Source organism: Merops nubicus, unplaced genomic scaffold, assembly GCF_000691845.1.
Source record: "Merops nubicus isolate BGI_N331 unplaced genomic scaffold, ASM69184v1 scaffold18784, whole genome shotgun sequence".
In the NCBI taxonomy this organism is placed as follows: domain Eukaryota; kingdom Metazoa; phylum Chordata; class Aves; order Coraciiformes; family Meropidae; genus Merops; species Merops nubicus.
In genome coordinates this window covers 11,665-24,741 of record NW_008602473.1, presented here as the reverse complement: position 1 = coordinate 24,741, position 13,077 = coordinate 11,665, and the positions used below count along the sequence as shown (strand labels likewise).

Below are 13,077 nucleotides of genomic sequence, written 5' to 3'. Positions count from 1 at the left end.
TCAGAGAGCAATTATTATTATTATTATTATTTTAATCACATAAAAGGACACTCCAGGGTCTTGTAATTTTGTGATCACAGGAAAAGAGACTCAAGCAGAACAAAAAAGCTGCACCATGTGATTGCACAATTGGAGGTTACCATTTCTCTTCTGGTAGTTAGAATGTTGCTAAATTAGTATTTTCATCCAATTACCTTTCCCACGTTAAATATTCATCCATCAGCTCCTGTTGTTTCTAATTGAGGTGGGCACGCTTCCTGCCCTCTTCCTGGTTTCCCAGCTAAATCACTGATGATGGAAAATGTCTGGCTCACCAGGCAAGACTGGATAAAGAGACTAACTCTGGGGCATGAGGCCCAGCTCCTGAGGTGGTGGTCAAAGAGCACTCTAGCTGCTGTTAAAAGATCCTGTGGGAAGAGCTTGGTGGTGTCAGAGCAGTGGGGAAATGCTACCTGAATCTCCATCCAGATCAGAGACTGGGCAGGTCACACTGTCAGTGCACTCAGAAAGTCTGGAAGGACTGCACTGCACTTGCCACAGAGAAAAAACCTGAAGGTTTCTGAATCTCAGGTCAACCAGCTTGGTACTTTATGAGGCCTCTCTAAATACATTCATGGGGTCCCTGCTTTTCTTCCCCAGCCACTTCAAACCCTTTTTTTATCCTGGAAAGCCAAACCAGTATTATTTATAGGCAACCAAGATCAACGACCTCCCATCTTCAAAATAAACCATCAGGACAGTTCAGGCTGAAGTCTGAGCCAAATACACAAACACAGCCCAGCAGCCCCTGATCCTCCAGGAGCTGTTACCCAGCCTGTGCAGACAGCCCCGTGCACTCTGTCACCAAGCAATCAATCCTGGTACAACAGGGAGGGCCCTGCACGAGAGCAGAGGGCCTTACAGTAGAGCAGAGTCGAAACACCTTACGTCTTTTAGATCCAGCTGCTGTCAGACCCAGCTCTGGTGACCTGGCTGGGTCCTAGATGTGACAGTTGTCACATGGACTCGCATCAGAGGAAGCTACAGAGCCTTGCAAAGATGCACAAATTCAGCATATGCTGAGAGAAGCAGTGGCTGTGACAGGGCAATTCATAATTTTAGGCGTGGTTTTGAGTGGGGAGAGAAGAAAAAATGGGGGAAATGTAGTCAAGGATTGCTATTTTTATACTAAAATTAATATACTAATGTGCAGTGAGGTGATGAAAAATTACTGTCTAACAGCACAGCAAGGTTCCATATTTACTTGCTGTCACTTATTTCAGAGCAAATTGGCTCAGGTTATAAGTCAAAGAAGGATTCTTCTGCTGCCAGCACTGCACACTTCAAGAGATATCTGAAAATCGGGCTTCTTACCTTATCATTGTTAAAAGACTGTGCAATCAAAACGTAAGTGACAATTCAGCTGATGCATGAGCAGAAATAGATGCCAGCTCACTCTGCCATAGCTACAGAAACTCTGTAAAAGCTAACAGGATTTTAAAAACATTTTGTCAGAAAAATAAGTGGCTATGACAGTCCCGGGGAGCGGGCAGAATAATAATGCAGCTCTCTGAAGCTGGGTATCACCGTGGCAGGTGCATTTCAAGTGCAGTGCTACATAATACGTGTGCCCTCTCCAGCAGCCTGGCTCCAAGGAATTCAGCAAGCTTTGCAAACAGGGATTAACTGAATGCTCCCAACACTGAACAGAGGAGTGCTGAGATGCTGGGGTAAGAAGGGTTAAAATAACGAGCTCAGCACTGGGGACAGAATAGATGCCTGGGGATCTCCAGCCTTCACCCTTAGCCACAAGCTCAGAGGTGCTACTTTTTTTAAATAGTTCTGAACAAGCAGGTTTTGGGCCTGATTCTGACAGTGGCCAAATAATCTGCATGTCTTCCTTGAGTTAGCTTAAGTGTAGAGAGACATTTTGCAGGTAAATCTGAAACTCCACAGTTGCACAGTCATCCACACTGGAACCCTGTGGTGCAGGTTTTACTGCAGCAGAGATCATCACCCTTCCACCCTAGGAGTGTGCTTTGCCCATTTCCATGGGGTCATTTCTAGGGAAATCATCACACAGCTGAAATGGCTGCAAGTCTAAAACCCATTTACCCCACTGGAGGGCATGGGATGGGATGTTTGGCATGGCACATCTTACCACAACCATCACAGATGAACAAATAATGCTTACAAAAGAACCAGAGCTAGTGGATTTGAGGAAAGGGCTTTTAAGTGGCAGTGATTCTATATTCCAGCAATCAGAGGGCTTGTGTACCAATAAGCTATGTCCAGACCAGGGGAGAATCTTGAGGAAATTCATGGCCTAGGATCTGGAGAGCACTCATCACAAGCAGGGATGTTAAGTCACCAGCTCAAAGCCCAGGTGAGTGGGAACACTACCTTCCAGTGTACGTGACAGCCCAGCACGTGAGGAGCAGGCAGGTCTGACCCCTGGGTCTGAAGGAGGATGGAAACTGTACTGACACTCTCCCAGATGTGAGCTGCCACTTTCCCAAGCAGAGGAGAAAGGAGATAACTGAGGTGGAGACAAGAGCATTTCTGTCTGCTATCCCTGCCACTGGGGCAGGAACTGGGGAGGGATGTAGCTCACAGCTGTTAAGAGAAGCAGAATGCTATACAGGAGTAGAAGGTGAGTATTTTGTATTTCTACTTTGATTAGAGAGAATATTTGATAAAGAGCAGCTCCCCCACTTCCCTCAGGGTGAGGCTGCCAAACTGAAGGCTAGGCTACAAGTGAGCATCACATCCACAGCAGGAAAATGTATCACCCTTCAAGAACTCGATTGCTTCTCACGCACACAAACACACTTGAAAATAGCCCCAAAGAGGCTCCTTGCCTCCCACATGGAAGCAGCTGCACAAAAATCTCAGCTTAATATTGACACCTCCAGCTTGCAGAGTACTCGATTTGCCTCCATGACATCTGTGGTTTGGAATACAAAGATGCATGACGTGACAGGAGGGGGAATGGGCAACAGTGAAGAGGGTGAACAGTGCCCTGTCCTAATTTCTAAGCCTCTGGAGACAAGAGGAAGAGAGGACTGCAGCAATGGATTGCTTCCATTCTTTAGCAGCCACAGTTCAAAGGAGGAAAAGCCTACTAAAGAGGCTGAAATGGGCCACGGAGCTTTTTTCTGCAATTGTCTGCAAATCCTTGTGCTCCAAAGCATTTTCCCTGAGAGTGCTCCAAGGCATGCTCCAAACAAGCATAAGTACTGCCAATTGTTTTAGCATGATAAACGCCTTTAAAAGCTTTCAATATTTTTGCCTGTTTACAGGCAGGCTCCTTGAGGGATTTTGACACGCTTGCCAGAATGGAAAAGTTGCAAAATGCTGAACTTAGTGCTGCAGTTAATGCAAATTCTCAAATAAGAAACGTGGGTATTCTTGGGGCATGGAAAGAGGAAAGCAAAGGAAGAACAAACTCAAGTTGCTGGTCTTGACAAAGTGAAACTGGGCAAGAGCAGTGGCTGGTCACACAGAGCCTGGGCTAGGACAAGGGAGGCTCCAAAACTGCTTCCTCCAGATACCCAGCGATCGTTCATGCGGCTTCCAGAACTCAGTGTTGCACAACCAGATCTGAGTTAACTCTCCTGAGACTTCTGCAGGAACTGAAGAGGCAAGTGCAATAAAAGGAGCTGACAGTGGCACCACAGCAGAACACCAAGGCTTCTTCTGCCTGTGCTGTGGCTAAGCCAGAAGCCAGCCCTTCCTCTGCAGCCTCTGTCAGGGCCACCTGCCCTCACAGTCCAGAGGCCGAACAGAGCTGCTGCTCTCCAAGTTTTTGGCCATCCTAGAAGACACATGATGCTATTTCTACCCTCCAGCCTTCGATTTCACACCCACCTCACAGCTCCCCAGAACTAATGAGGCCTGTGTAGGAGGCTACACTCAAGCCTCCACACAAAGCAGCACATCTCCACATCTACCTTCTGAAAGATCACACTCGTGTCATGTACCTGACATAGAGAAGGACTGGGATACCTAAAGAGTGCAAACACCAGGAATGGCAGTGTTTCTTCAAACTGTATTAGACCAAACCCTTTGCCTGGAGGAGATAAAGCTCACAGATAATTTACCCACTAAAGAACTTTATTCCATCCTCATCTGGTTGAAGGACTCTGAGATAATCTCTGCAGAACAGACCCCAGTGGGAAGAAACCAGGAGACCTCTGTACAGCAGGGACTCCCCAAGGGCTGTGGGAAAGGGCTGCTAAAGCAGATGGTGCCAACCTTTGCACCATGGCACAACCTTCCCAGGCAAGGCCAAGCTAGGGCAGAGTGAGCAGAGCAGGGGAACGCTTTGAGTGCAAATGAGGGAAAAGACAATTTCTATCCCAAAAAGTCAACAAGTATCCGGCCAGAACGAATAGAGGACTAGCACTGAAATTATTTAAATGGCTCATATAAAAACCAAGTAATCTGCTAAAGAGTAAAATTATTCAAGCCAGTAGGCACATAGTATAAAGAGCCTTTAATATTGATTCACTTGCTCAATATTTCATGGAATTCACATCTTGCTCAACACTGGAGCACCGAGAGAGAAAATGTTCAGTTTGGTCAGGTCGTGTTGTCTACAACTGCAGACAAACAGCAGCACTGTCAGGTTTGGACCGACTTCATGTTTTAATAAAGGCCTGGGTTAGTTTTAGCTCTGCTCTCAGACACATTTGTGCTAGACCTGTACACAGAGATGACACAGGGCTGGGCAGCCCCGCGAGCTGTGCCAAAAGCCTCACTTCATCAAAATGGAAGGAGGAAAGAGGTCAAAGCTGTACAGATACCTCACTGCAATGCAGAGGAAGGAACTGACACGGACATGCGACCTCCGAAATATTCCATGACACTGGGCTAGAAGTGACTCTGAACTCACCAAACATGTTACCGATGTGGCCGTTCTTAGTCAGTGGTCGCAGCTCGTTTTTCCCCAGGGCATATTGTCTGTAGTTATCCCAAGCAAATTTCATCATCTGTGAAAAGAAAAATTCAATGAAAGCACTTAACAGAACTGAAAGTTTTCTGAACCTCAGCTCTGGGAAGAAACGGGAGTTTCCCATTCAGCCCCACAGCCCATGAAGTGCAGAATCTTGCTCCACACTGAACACTCGTGAGGGGCTGTGTTCAGCACCTGGCTGAAGTCTCAAACTCATCACTGCTGGTGCAGAACTTGGGACTGGCATGTTTCAGAAGCACCACAGCTTCCAGCACACGGAGAGTCCCCTTTCCTCCTGGGCTATGCAAACCAAGAGGGAGTTTTAGGAGGATGTCTCCATCTCTGAATTTCTGAACTTTTTTTTTCAGTGTCAGTATTTCAAAATGTTAATGAAAGTGGGCTAAAAATGTAAAGCCAAAGCTGACATGTCCCTAAGTACAGGGAATTTACCTCCTGAGTTTTTTAATTTCTTTATGATAGTGATAATGGACCTTGATCCAACTGCAAAACCACCTGCCCACCTTGCAGCAGTTCCAACTGTGGCAAAGCAGCACCCTGGAGATACACAAAGTACTCAATGCTGTGGGGAGCAAAGGAAGAAATTGGTCTTTAAGGACTGCACAGCAGCTTTCTTTCTATTGATTAACACAATATGTTCAATAAAGGAGAATGGGGAAATCATGACATTTTGGTATCTTCCTAGGAAAATCCAAAAGTGCTTTCAGAAGAGAGTCCTGCAGATGGGCTGGGTGATTTCTGAGAACTCCCTTCCAACTCAAACAATTCCTTTTGGGACATTTGAACCGTCCTACCCAGGCTCAGCACATCAACCTTTCCCTGCAGATTGCGAGGCAGTATGTTTGTGCAGGTTCCAACACACACACAGCTTCTCCTGTCCTCCTGCCCCTTTGGCTCCAGCTGGTAGGAAAACTAAACCTACAAGCATCCTCTCTTCAGCTAGGAGAGACTAGGACTTGTCAGCTTCTAAGGAGTGCCTTAAATAAAGCTCCCTTTTAGAATCCACACAGCTTGGCTCTGAGCAGTTGCAGCCCCAGCATGGCAGTGACCTGTACATTCTTTGATTCAATCCCTGGAAAAAAAGTCAGATAACAAAGGGGAAGAAGGCAGCTTCAAAGAATTGACAATATTCTCCACTGCCGCTCGACCAAGATAAGAGTCTTCTAAAATGCTTCACTCAAATGAGACATTTGAGAGAAAATGACAGTTTAAAACAAATCGTTCCTTCACAGAGTGTCCCCCTGTCTACTGTCTGCCACAGCATTTACTGCTCTATTTCAGGATCAGAATATGCAGGTTACTTTGGTCTGAAATTCCTACCATCATTTCAGTTCTTATTTCTGTCCTTCCCTCCAGCTGTGTGTTTCACAAACCCAAGCCTGCAAGCCTCTGGCAGTATCCTCCTTAATTAGCACGCATACAGAAAAAGCTACATCACCAGATTTCCACCCCCCCTCTTTCTAAACATCCAGCTTCCAAAGTAAAGATTCACAGAACTGGTCATATGGATGAGGATAAACATTTGCTGAACTGATTGATAACACTCAGACTCTCCAACAGCACCAGAAGAAGGAATGTTGGACAAACAAACAAAGTCAACTTGGGTTTTAAAAACTCAGTGTGGGATGAATTAGTCACTGGAGTGTTCTGCTCTGAGGAAACTAAATAATGACCAGAGAGAGGAACAAAATAAAAAAGAAACCCTCCATAAAATTTGCTCAAATCTGCCTCAATCATATGACTGGAGGTGTTCATTTTATTTTTGCCACATCTTTGGGCATTTTTTCAGGGGCAGCATTATTCTAAAAGGGAAGTTCTCATTCTTCATTAACGTAACAGGGCAAGTCTCTGAGAAACTCTGGACTCTCTCTGATGGTACTGAGCAAATGCTTTTACATCTCAGAGCTGGGTCCTGAAGTTTAGTGGAGGAAAGATGATGTTTCCATAAAGACAGCTTTCCAACAGCAAGCGACAGGGCTCATGCACCAGGAAGGAAACAGGCAAGCTATTCGGTTCAGTGCTCCTCTAAAGCAGAGCTGAGGAAGGAGGACCCACCCTTCTGGCACACAGAGAGCCTGGACATAGAGAGGATGTGGAAATGATTCTGTTTTGTTGCATAAAACTCCTAACGTGGTCATTCTAAATCAGCCTCATTTTAAGCTGAGTATGACATTTAGAGTTATTTCCTTCCCTTGTACTTTTTGAACCCCTTCATTCTCAAAGGCCCAAAGTTTCTTCTTCAAAGCACAGAGAAACCCAGGCAGCTCTGCACTGTGGTGCAGACTGCTCTCTGGGATCCAGAGTTCACTGACACATCCACCACAGGCAAGGAAACGTCAACAGCCACTTACATCCCACCAGGGAAATCTTGTCCTCTCCTTGTCTCTCCTCACCCAAGGAGGGACTGCACGAGGCCTGCTGACAGACACCCCAAAGTGACTCACTTCATGCAGGACTCCCAAGTGCTATTTGAATAAATACATGTATTCCTAATTTGCCTATTCAACCATTTAAGCTCCATTTGTCACGGTGTTGCAAAAAGTTCCACTACAAAATGATTTCTTGGGCTGTGCTAGCTGCAGTGTCTTAAACTCTCCTTCTCTGTTCTGTCCCGAGCTGATAATCAGGCAGGGATGGATGAGATTGGACATGCTGCCTCGTCGTGCTAAAGGGTTGGCAGTTTTCCTTGATGTGAACAAAATTTTGCTCTCTGCTTTTAAAACCTGTATATTTGGGAGGCAAAACGCATAATGTGGTAGCCTTTCATCTTCTAAGATCAAGCTTTCCTCTCTCTAATGATGGGTCCAAAAGCAGCAACTGGAAAAGTTTAAAAGCCAAAAGCATCTGCGCCATTCTGGCTTTCTGCAGCTGTCTTTCCAATCCAAATTTAGCAGTTTGACTTCCAAACCACTAAAGAGATTCATCAAGCTTCTAAAAGTGGGGACTCCACATTTATACACCGTAGGGAGGACTGGGATGGAGCTTTCAGAAGCTTTCTCTGACAGAGGTTCCAAAGGCTGGGATGAAACAAAGGGGATGGAGCCAAGAGGTGCAAACTGGAAGTTTGCCTTGTGAGGGGCTTAAGTCAGCTTTCTGAGGAGATGCCAAGGTTAGAAGTGAATATTTTATGCCATTCTAGTCATGACAGAGAGCAATACGTCAGCGTTAACATTATGCCACTTTAGATTTGAAAAATGGCACCAGAACCACAAAAAAATATGGAAATGGATCCATAATTTTAGATTTTGTTCTTACTGGGGTGCCATCTGCCATCTAATAGACAATTATCTATTTGGCCCTGAAATTCTAATCACCCTGGCTTTCAGCTGATTTATAGCAGAGACTTCCAAATTTATAATCAAATTTATCAGATTGCTCTTTCCTCTCTAGAATCTCTAAGTCCCTTCTTACTTCTGGAAGTTTCAGCTGCCCAGCTAGACGATTATACATTAAAATCAACTACCAGTAACTACACTGAACTCTGAAAACCTGCACTACCACTTTAATCATTTAGGCCATGACCTTTTCTTGTGCTTTGCTCCATCCAAGCCCCCAAAAGGTCTCACTCTCAATCCCACACATTTCACACAGGCAGCAGCCCCCAGCCACGCAGAGCCAGGCGCTGGGTGCCAAGTTCTGCACCAAGCTGTTTGCTGGTTCAGGGTCTTCACAAATTCTAGCAGTTGGGATTGACAACTGTGCCCCTGTGTACTGCAGGCTTGATTTTCAGACTTACTGTCTTCAGGGGACCTGAGGTTATGGAAAATGAGACTCCAGTGGAAAGGCAATGGGGAAGAATTTGAAACAAGGAGGCATTTAGCGAGTTCTGTGATCCAGATAACGAAGAAACAGGGCTCAGCATAAAAACTTGACCGAGGAAGTGTTTTCACTCTGAAGTGATGTGCAGATCTGATGTTCTTTAATACATGCAGTAACTAAAGCACTGAAGAGCCCTGGGTTTATGTACTTGCAAAAAGCAGAGAGATGAGAGAGAAGAAGAAAAGAAATCCCCCTTACTACCACTTGCCCTCCTTTTGTTGCCAAGGAAGATTTCAAAATGCAGAGCATTTCCAAACAGATATTTGATTAGTTTTATCCATCTAGGCTGGGATAATTAGTAAATGCTTAAAAGATGAAATCTAAATATATCAACCAATCAGCCCCTTTCAAGAACTTCCAAGGAACATTACACAAACCATTACCTTCAAAAGATAACCACTTCTGTGGCTCTTTAGCCTCCTTTCCTCAACTTCCCTTCAAATATTTAAATATTAAGCCATCTAAGAAGTTTCTGGCTTGTTTCATTTTTAAAAAAAAACAAACAAAACAATACAATAGAAAGCATGGGGGGGCTGTGTGTGTACTTTGAAATATTTATTTCCCTATTGTATTTCTTATGTGTTTTTTCCCACCTCAAATTACCACACAGGTCATTTCTCTGTGGTTAGAGGAAGATCAGTTGTATCAGTTTCAAAACTAGGACCTCTTTCCCATTTCTAATCTTCTTGCTACCCCAAAATAGCACTGTTCTAGTTTGGATTTTTAACCTCAATATAATGCCATATATTTTCCCTGGCTGTGTAAAAAATAATTTGCCAGAGGACAAGATGCAGAGGAAAAGAGGAGCTGGCTGTCAGTCTTGCAGACAGAAGAAAAAGCCTGCCTGAACACATCAGGCTAAGCCATTTATATTTGGAATAATGGATGGTATTTTTTTCTAATCAGACTTGCATACACTTGTATAATTCAGGATTGCCTGGGAAAGGTAATGAAACAGTACCATGTTTGTTATCTATTGCTGGTTTTAATATTATAACACAGAGATATAAATATCCATGCTATAAAAAAGGCTAGAATTTATTTGAAAATCTTTAATATAAAGCTGAGTAACTTCTCGGGCTACTTCTGTGGAACATTGTCCTCAGGAACGTTTTTACCTAACAGTAAAACAATATCAAAAAAGCTGCATGTTAACTCCAGTTGACTGAAAGGCTCCATTTAGGCACACACTAATATCTACAGGCTTTTACTTCATGGGTTTAAAAGCCTGTAGCTCACAGAACAGATAGTGCTTCAGCACATGAAAGACGTTACCAAGCAACCCCCAGAAACGGACACCAACATTGATAATCCATTCTAAAGTAATTACGTTTTATAATTAAAGATTACAGTAAATCCAATAGATCCCAACAGGAACTGGAGCAATTTAGAGACATGGCAGCTAACCTGCCTGTTTTATAGCATCCGTGCTAGCTTCTGGCTTTGAATGAACCATTAAGTGAATTGCAGAGATTTTCATTTAATGGGCCTTCAAACGACTGATAGCCATTACAGAGCCTCACCTCGGGAAGTGTTCATCTCATGTCACCTCATTTTTCTAACTCTAAATGAATCATAGAATTAGAGAATGGTTTGGGTTGGAAGGGACCTTAAAGATCATCTAGATCCAAGCCCCCTGCCATGGGCAGGGACATCCCACTAGATCAGGTTGCTGAAGGCTCCATCCAGCCTGACCTCGAACACACCCAAGGATGGAGCATCCACAGCTTCCCTGGGCAACCTGTGCCAGGGTCTCACCACCCTCAGAGTGAAGAACTTCCTAATTTCTGATCTCAGTCTCCTCTCTTCCAGTTTGAGCCCATTATCCCTCGTCCCATCACTACAAGCCCCTGTAAAAGGTCTGTCCCCAGCTTTCTTGTAGGCTCCTTTGTCCTGGTTTGGGGTAGGACAGAACTAATTCTGTTTAGTGATTTTACTTTTCAGCTGAAGCTCTTCCAACTAACTGCACTTTCTGAAGTTAACAGCATATTTTCACAGACAGTGTCTTTTTCTAGCAGTGATAACACTCCATGTTTAGAGTTACCACCAAGGATACTGGAAGGCCACAAGAAGGTCTCACCCTTTTCTTCTAAGAGCAGAATGAAAAGAAATAACCAAAGTGTACTAACCAGTGTGGAACACACTCACTTGCTGGATCTGTGCTCACTGTTCTGTTGCCCAGTGATCTTGCAGACCCAGAATCATTTTGCAGGGGCGATTCAGGGTCAAAATTCAACATCTGTCTATATGCACATCTGTCCCAAAGCTGAGGAAAAGCCTCAGCTCTTTGACAGCTGCCCTTGCCACTGTTCTACTCCATTTTACCTTGAACGCGAGCTAAAGGCTTGTGTTTCCACACCCACAGCACCAGCCTGAGCACACGGCTCCTCCCATGGGCTCCAGCTCTTCATAACAGATTCTAAAACCAAATTTCAAAGCTTGTCAGTCTCCCGACTGTAAATATATCAGCTGATTGTTTGGTGCTAGATGGTAGATAGATACTGTGAATTATTTGCTGCATGTCACTTATCTAGAAGTAAATATAACAGAGTAATTCAAGCTGCAGGGGAGTGGGGCTTTGCTTCAGATTTTTCTGGCAAACTCTTGTTTTCAAACTTGCCTGGGTGTATTTTTATTACATCAGTTACAATCGCAGCTCACTCCCTTTTGCATAAAACCCAAAAGACACCCATTGCTCAGAAAACTGATATCCATCACCAGAAGGAATGGAGGAATTCTTCATGAAGTTAGAAGAAACCATCCCCCATCACACAGCCACAAGGAAGTTTCTTCAAGGAACTTCCAGCAAGTTGCAGTACAAAGAAAAACGTTTCAACTTGTTTTCTGTTGCCTGACAGAGGGTCTGGCGAGCAAAGCTGAGCTATTCAGCTCAGGTCTGCAGAGGTGAGTCCCCTCTCCCCACCACAGTCAGGAAAAAAGCAGGACTAGAAACTTGATTTGCACTGGAAGAACAGAAAAAAAACCCAGCACAGAGCAGTCCAAGGTCGTTAGTGTTAGTGACAAGGACAGAAATAGAACTCGAGAGTCTTCCTGACTCACAGCTCCTGCTAGGAAAGCTGGATGGGAGAAAGAACAGCTCTAAACACAATTAAACTAACTCCTAATTAAATTCCTAATGCAACTAGATTTAACCATGTCAAGAGGGGGAAGGAAAAAACCCACAACCCTTCAATAGGACTATCTGTGGCGTTAAGACCCAGCTGGATCCAGCTGCATCTAAATCAGGAAACATGTCAGCAAGAGCAGTTGATTTTGCAGTTAGTTTCTTAATGAGATTCTAGACTGCAAGAGGACGACAATGGTTCTGAGAACAAATTTGCAAGTCTAGACCAAAGCGCAGGGTGATTTAGTAGAGAGATGAGAAAAGCTGTAGTCTCATCTCCTCTGCTTCCCAGAATGAAAGCTCGTGGAAAATTCTAACAGGAATAAAAGGTATTTGTGTTCCTGGCCACCCTGATGCTGTCAGCTCCGTACTTCCTCCCATCCTCTCTCACTGATCAAACAGATCAGATTCCAGAGCACGACCGAAGCTGAGGCCGTACAAGGCCAGCAATAGAGACGATGAAGATTTGTCTTGTCCTGAGCTTGTTACCTCTAACTGCTCTTCAAGCACTCGCTGGCATGGGAGGGATTCTGAGAACTCACACACAAAGGCAATCCACGATATCCAGCTTGTGCCAGCCAGCCTCAGCCAGAGGAACTGACCCTATTAAATCTGAGAGATGATTTCTTCGACAGATGGATATTCAAAAGGTAATTTGGCATGTTGCAAAAAAATTGGGGTCAGCGTCAAAGAGTAAATCTAACTATAGCTTGTGTGATGCAGATAAAAGTGAAGATGTGGTGCCAGCAAACATAGGAAGTGAAGAGTGAGACACAGGAGAGGTTAAAAACTGAAGAGAGGACACTGCAAGAAAGATGAGCTTAAAAGCAAAGGAATAATTATGATCTCCCTTGTTATCACCACAGACTGGAGGCAGAAGTAGCTCTTTGAGCGACGTCTCCAAGTATGAGGAAATCAGAAAAGAAATTTAAGCTCCTTATGAAACACTGGGGTATATTTTAACACTGTGCAGAATTTGAACTTAGCTCCATTTTACTGCTTCCGTGCATTCACATTTCCCACCTAAATTTTCATTTAAGAAATCTATTTTAAGTTTTAAGTGCTACAGACACACACTACTCACAAGAGCTTTCAGAGCAGATGATATCAGGACAGGTCCAAGTAACAACAGAAGACAGGAAAATAATATCTCTTTGTAAAAGACTGGAATACTAGATGA

The 13,077-nt window shown here is 44.2% G+C and overlaps 1 protein-coding gene across 1 annotated transcript in view; it reads right to left on the bottom strand.

Annotated features, from left to right (window-relative positions):
- MAN1C1 (mannosidase, alpha, class 1C, member 1) overlaps positions 1-4,973 on the bottom strand; it is a 42,526-nt gene extending 37,553 nt beyond the window's left edge. The window contains exon 1 of the mRNA XM_008938389.1: positions 4,877-4,973. Within this exon, the coding sequence (XP_008936637.1) occupies positions 4,877-4,973 (97 nt within the window). The remainder of the gene's footprint in view (positions 1-4,876) is intronic.
- Between the last annotated feature and the right edge of the window lie 8,104 nt (positions 4,974-13,077).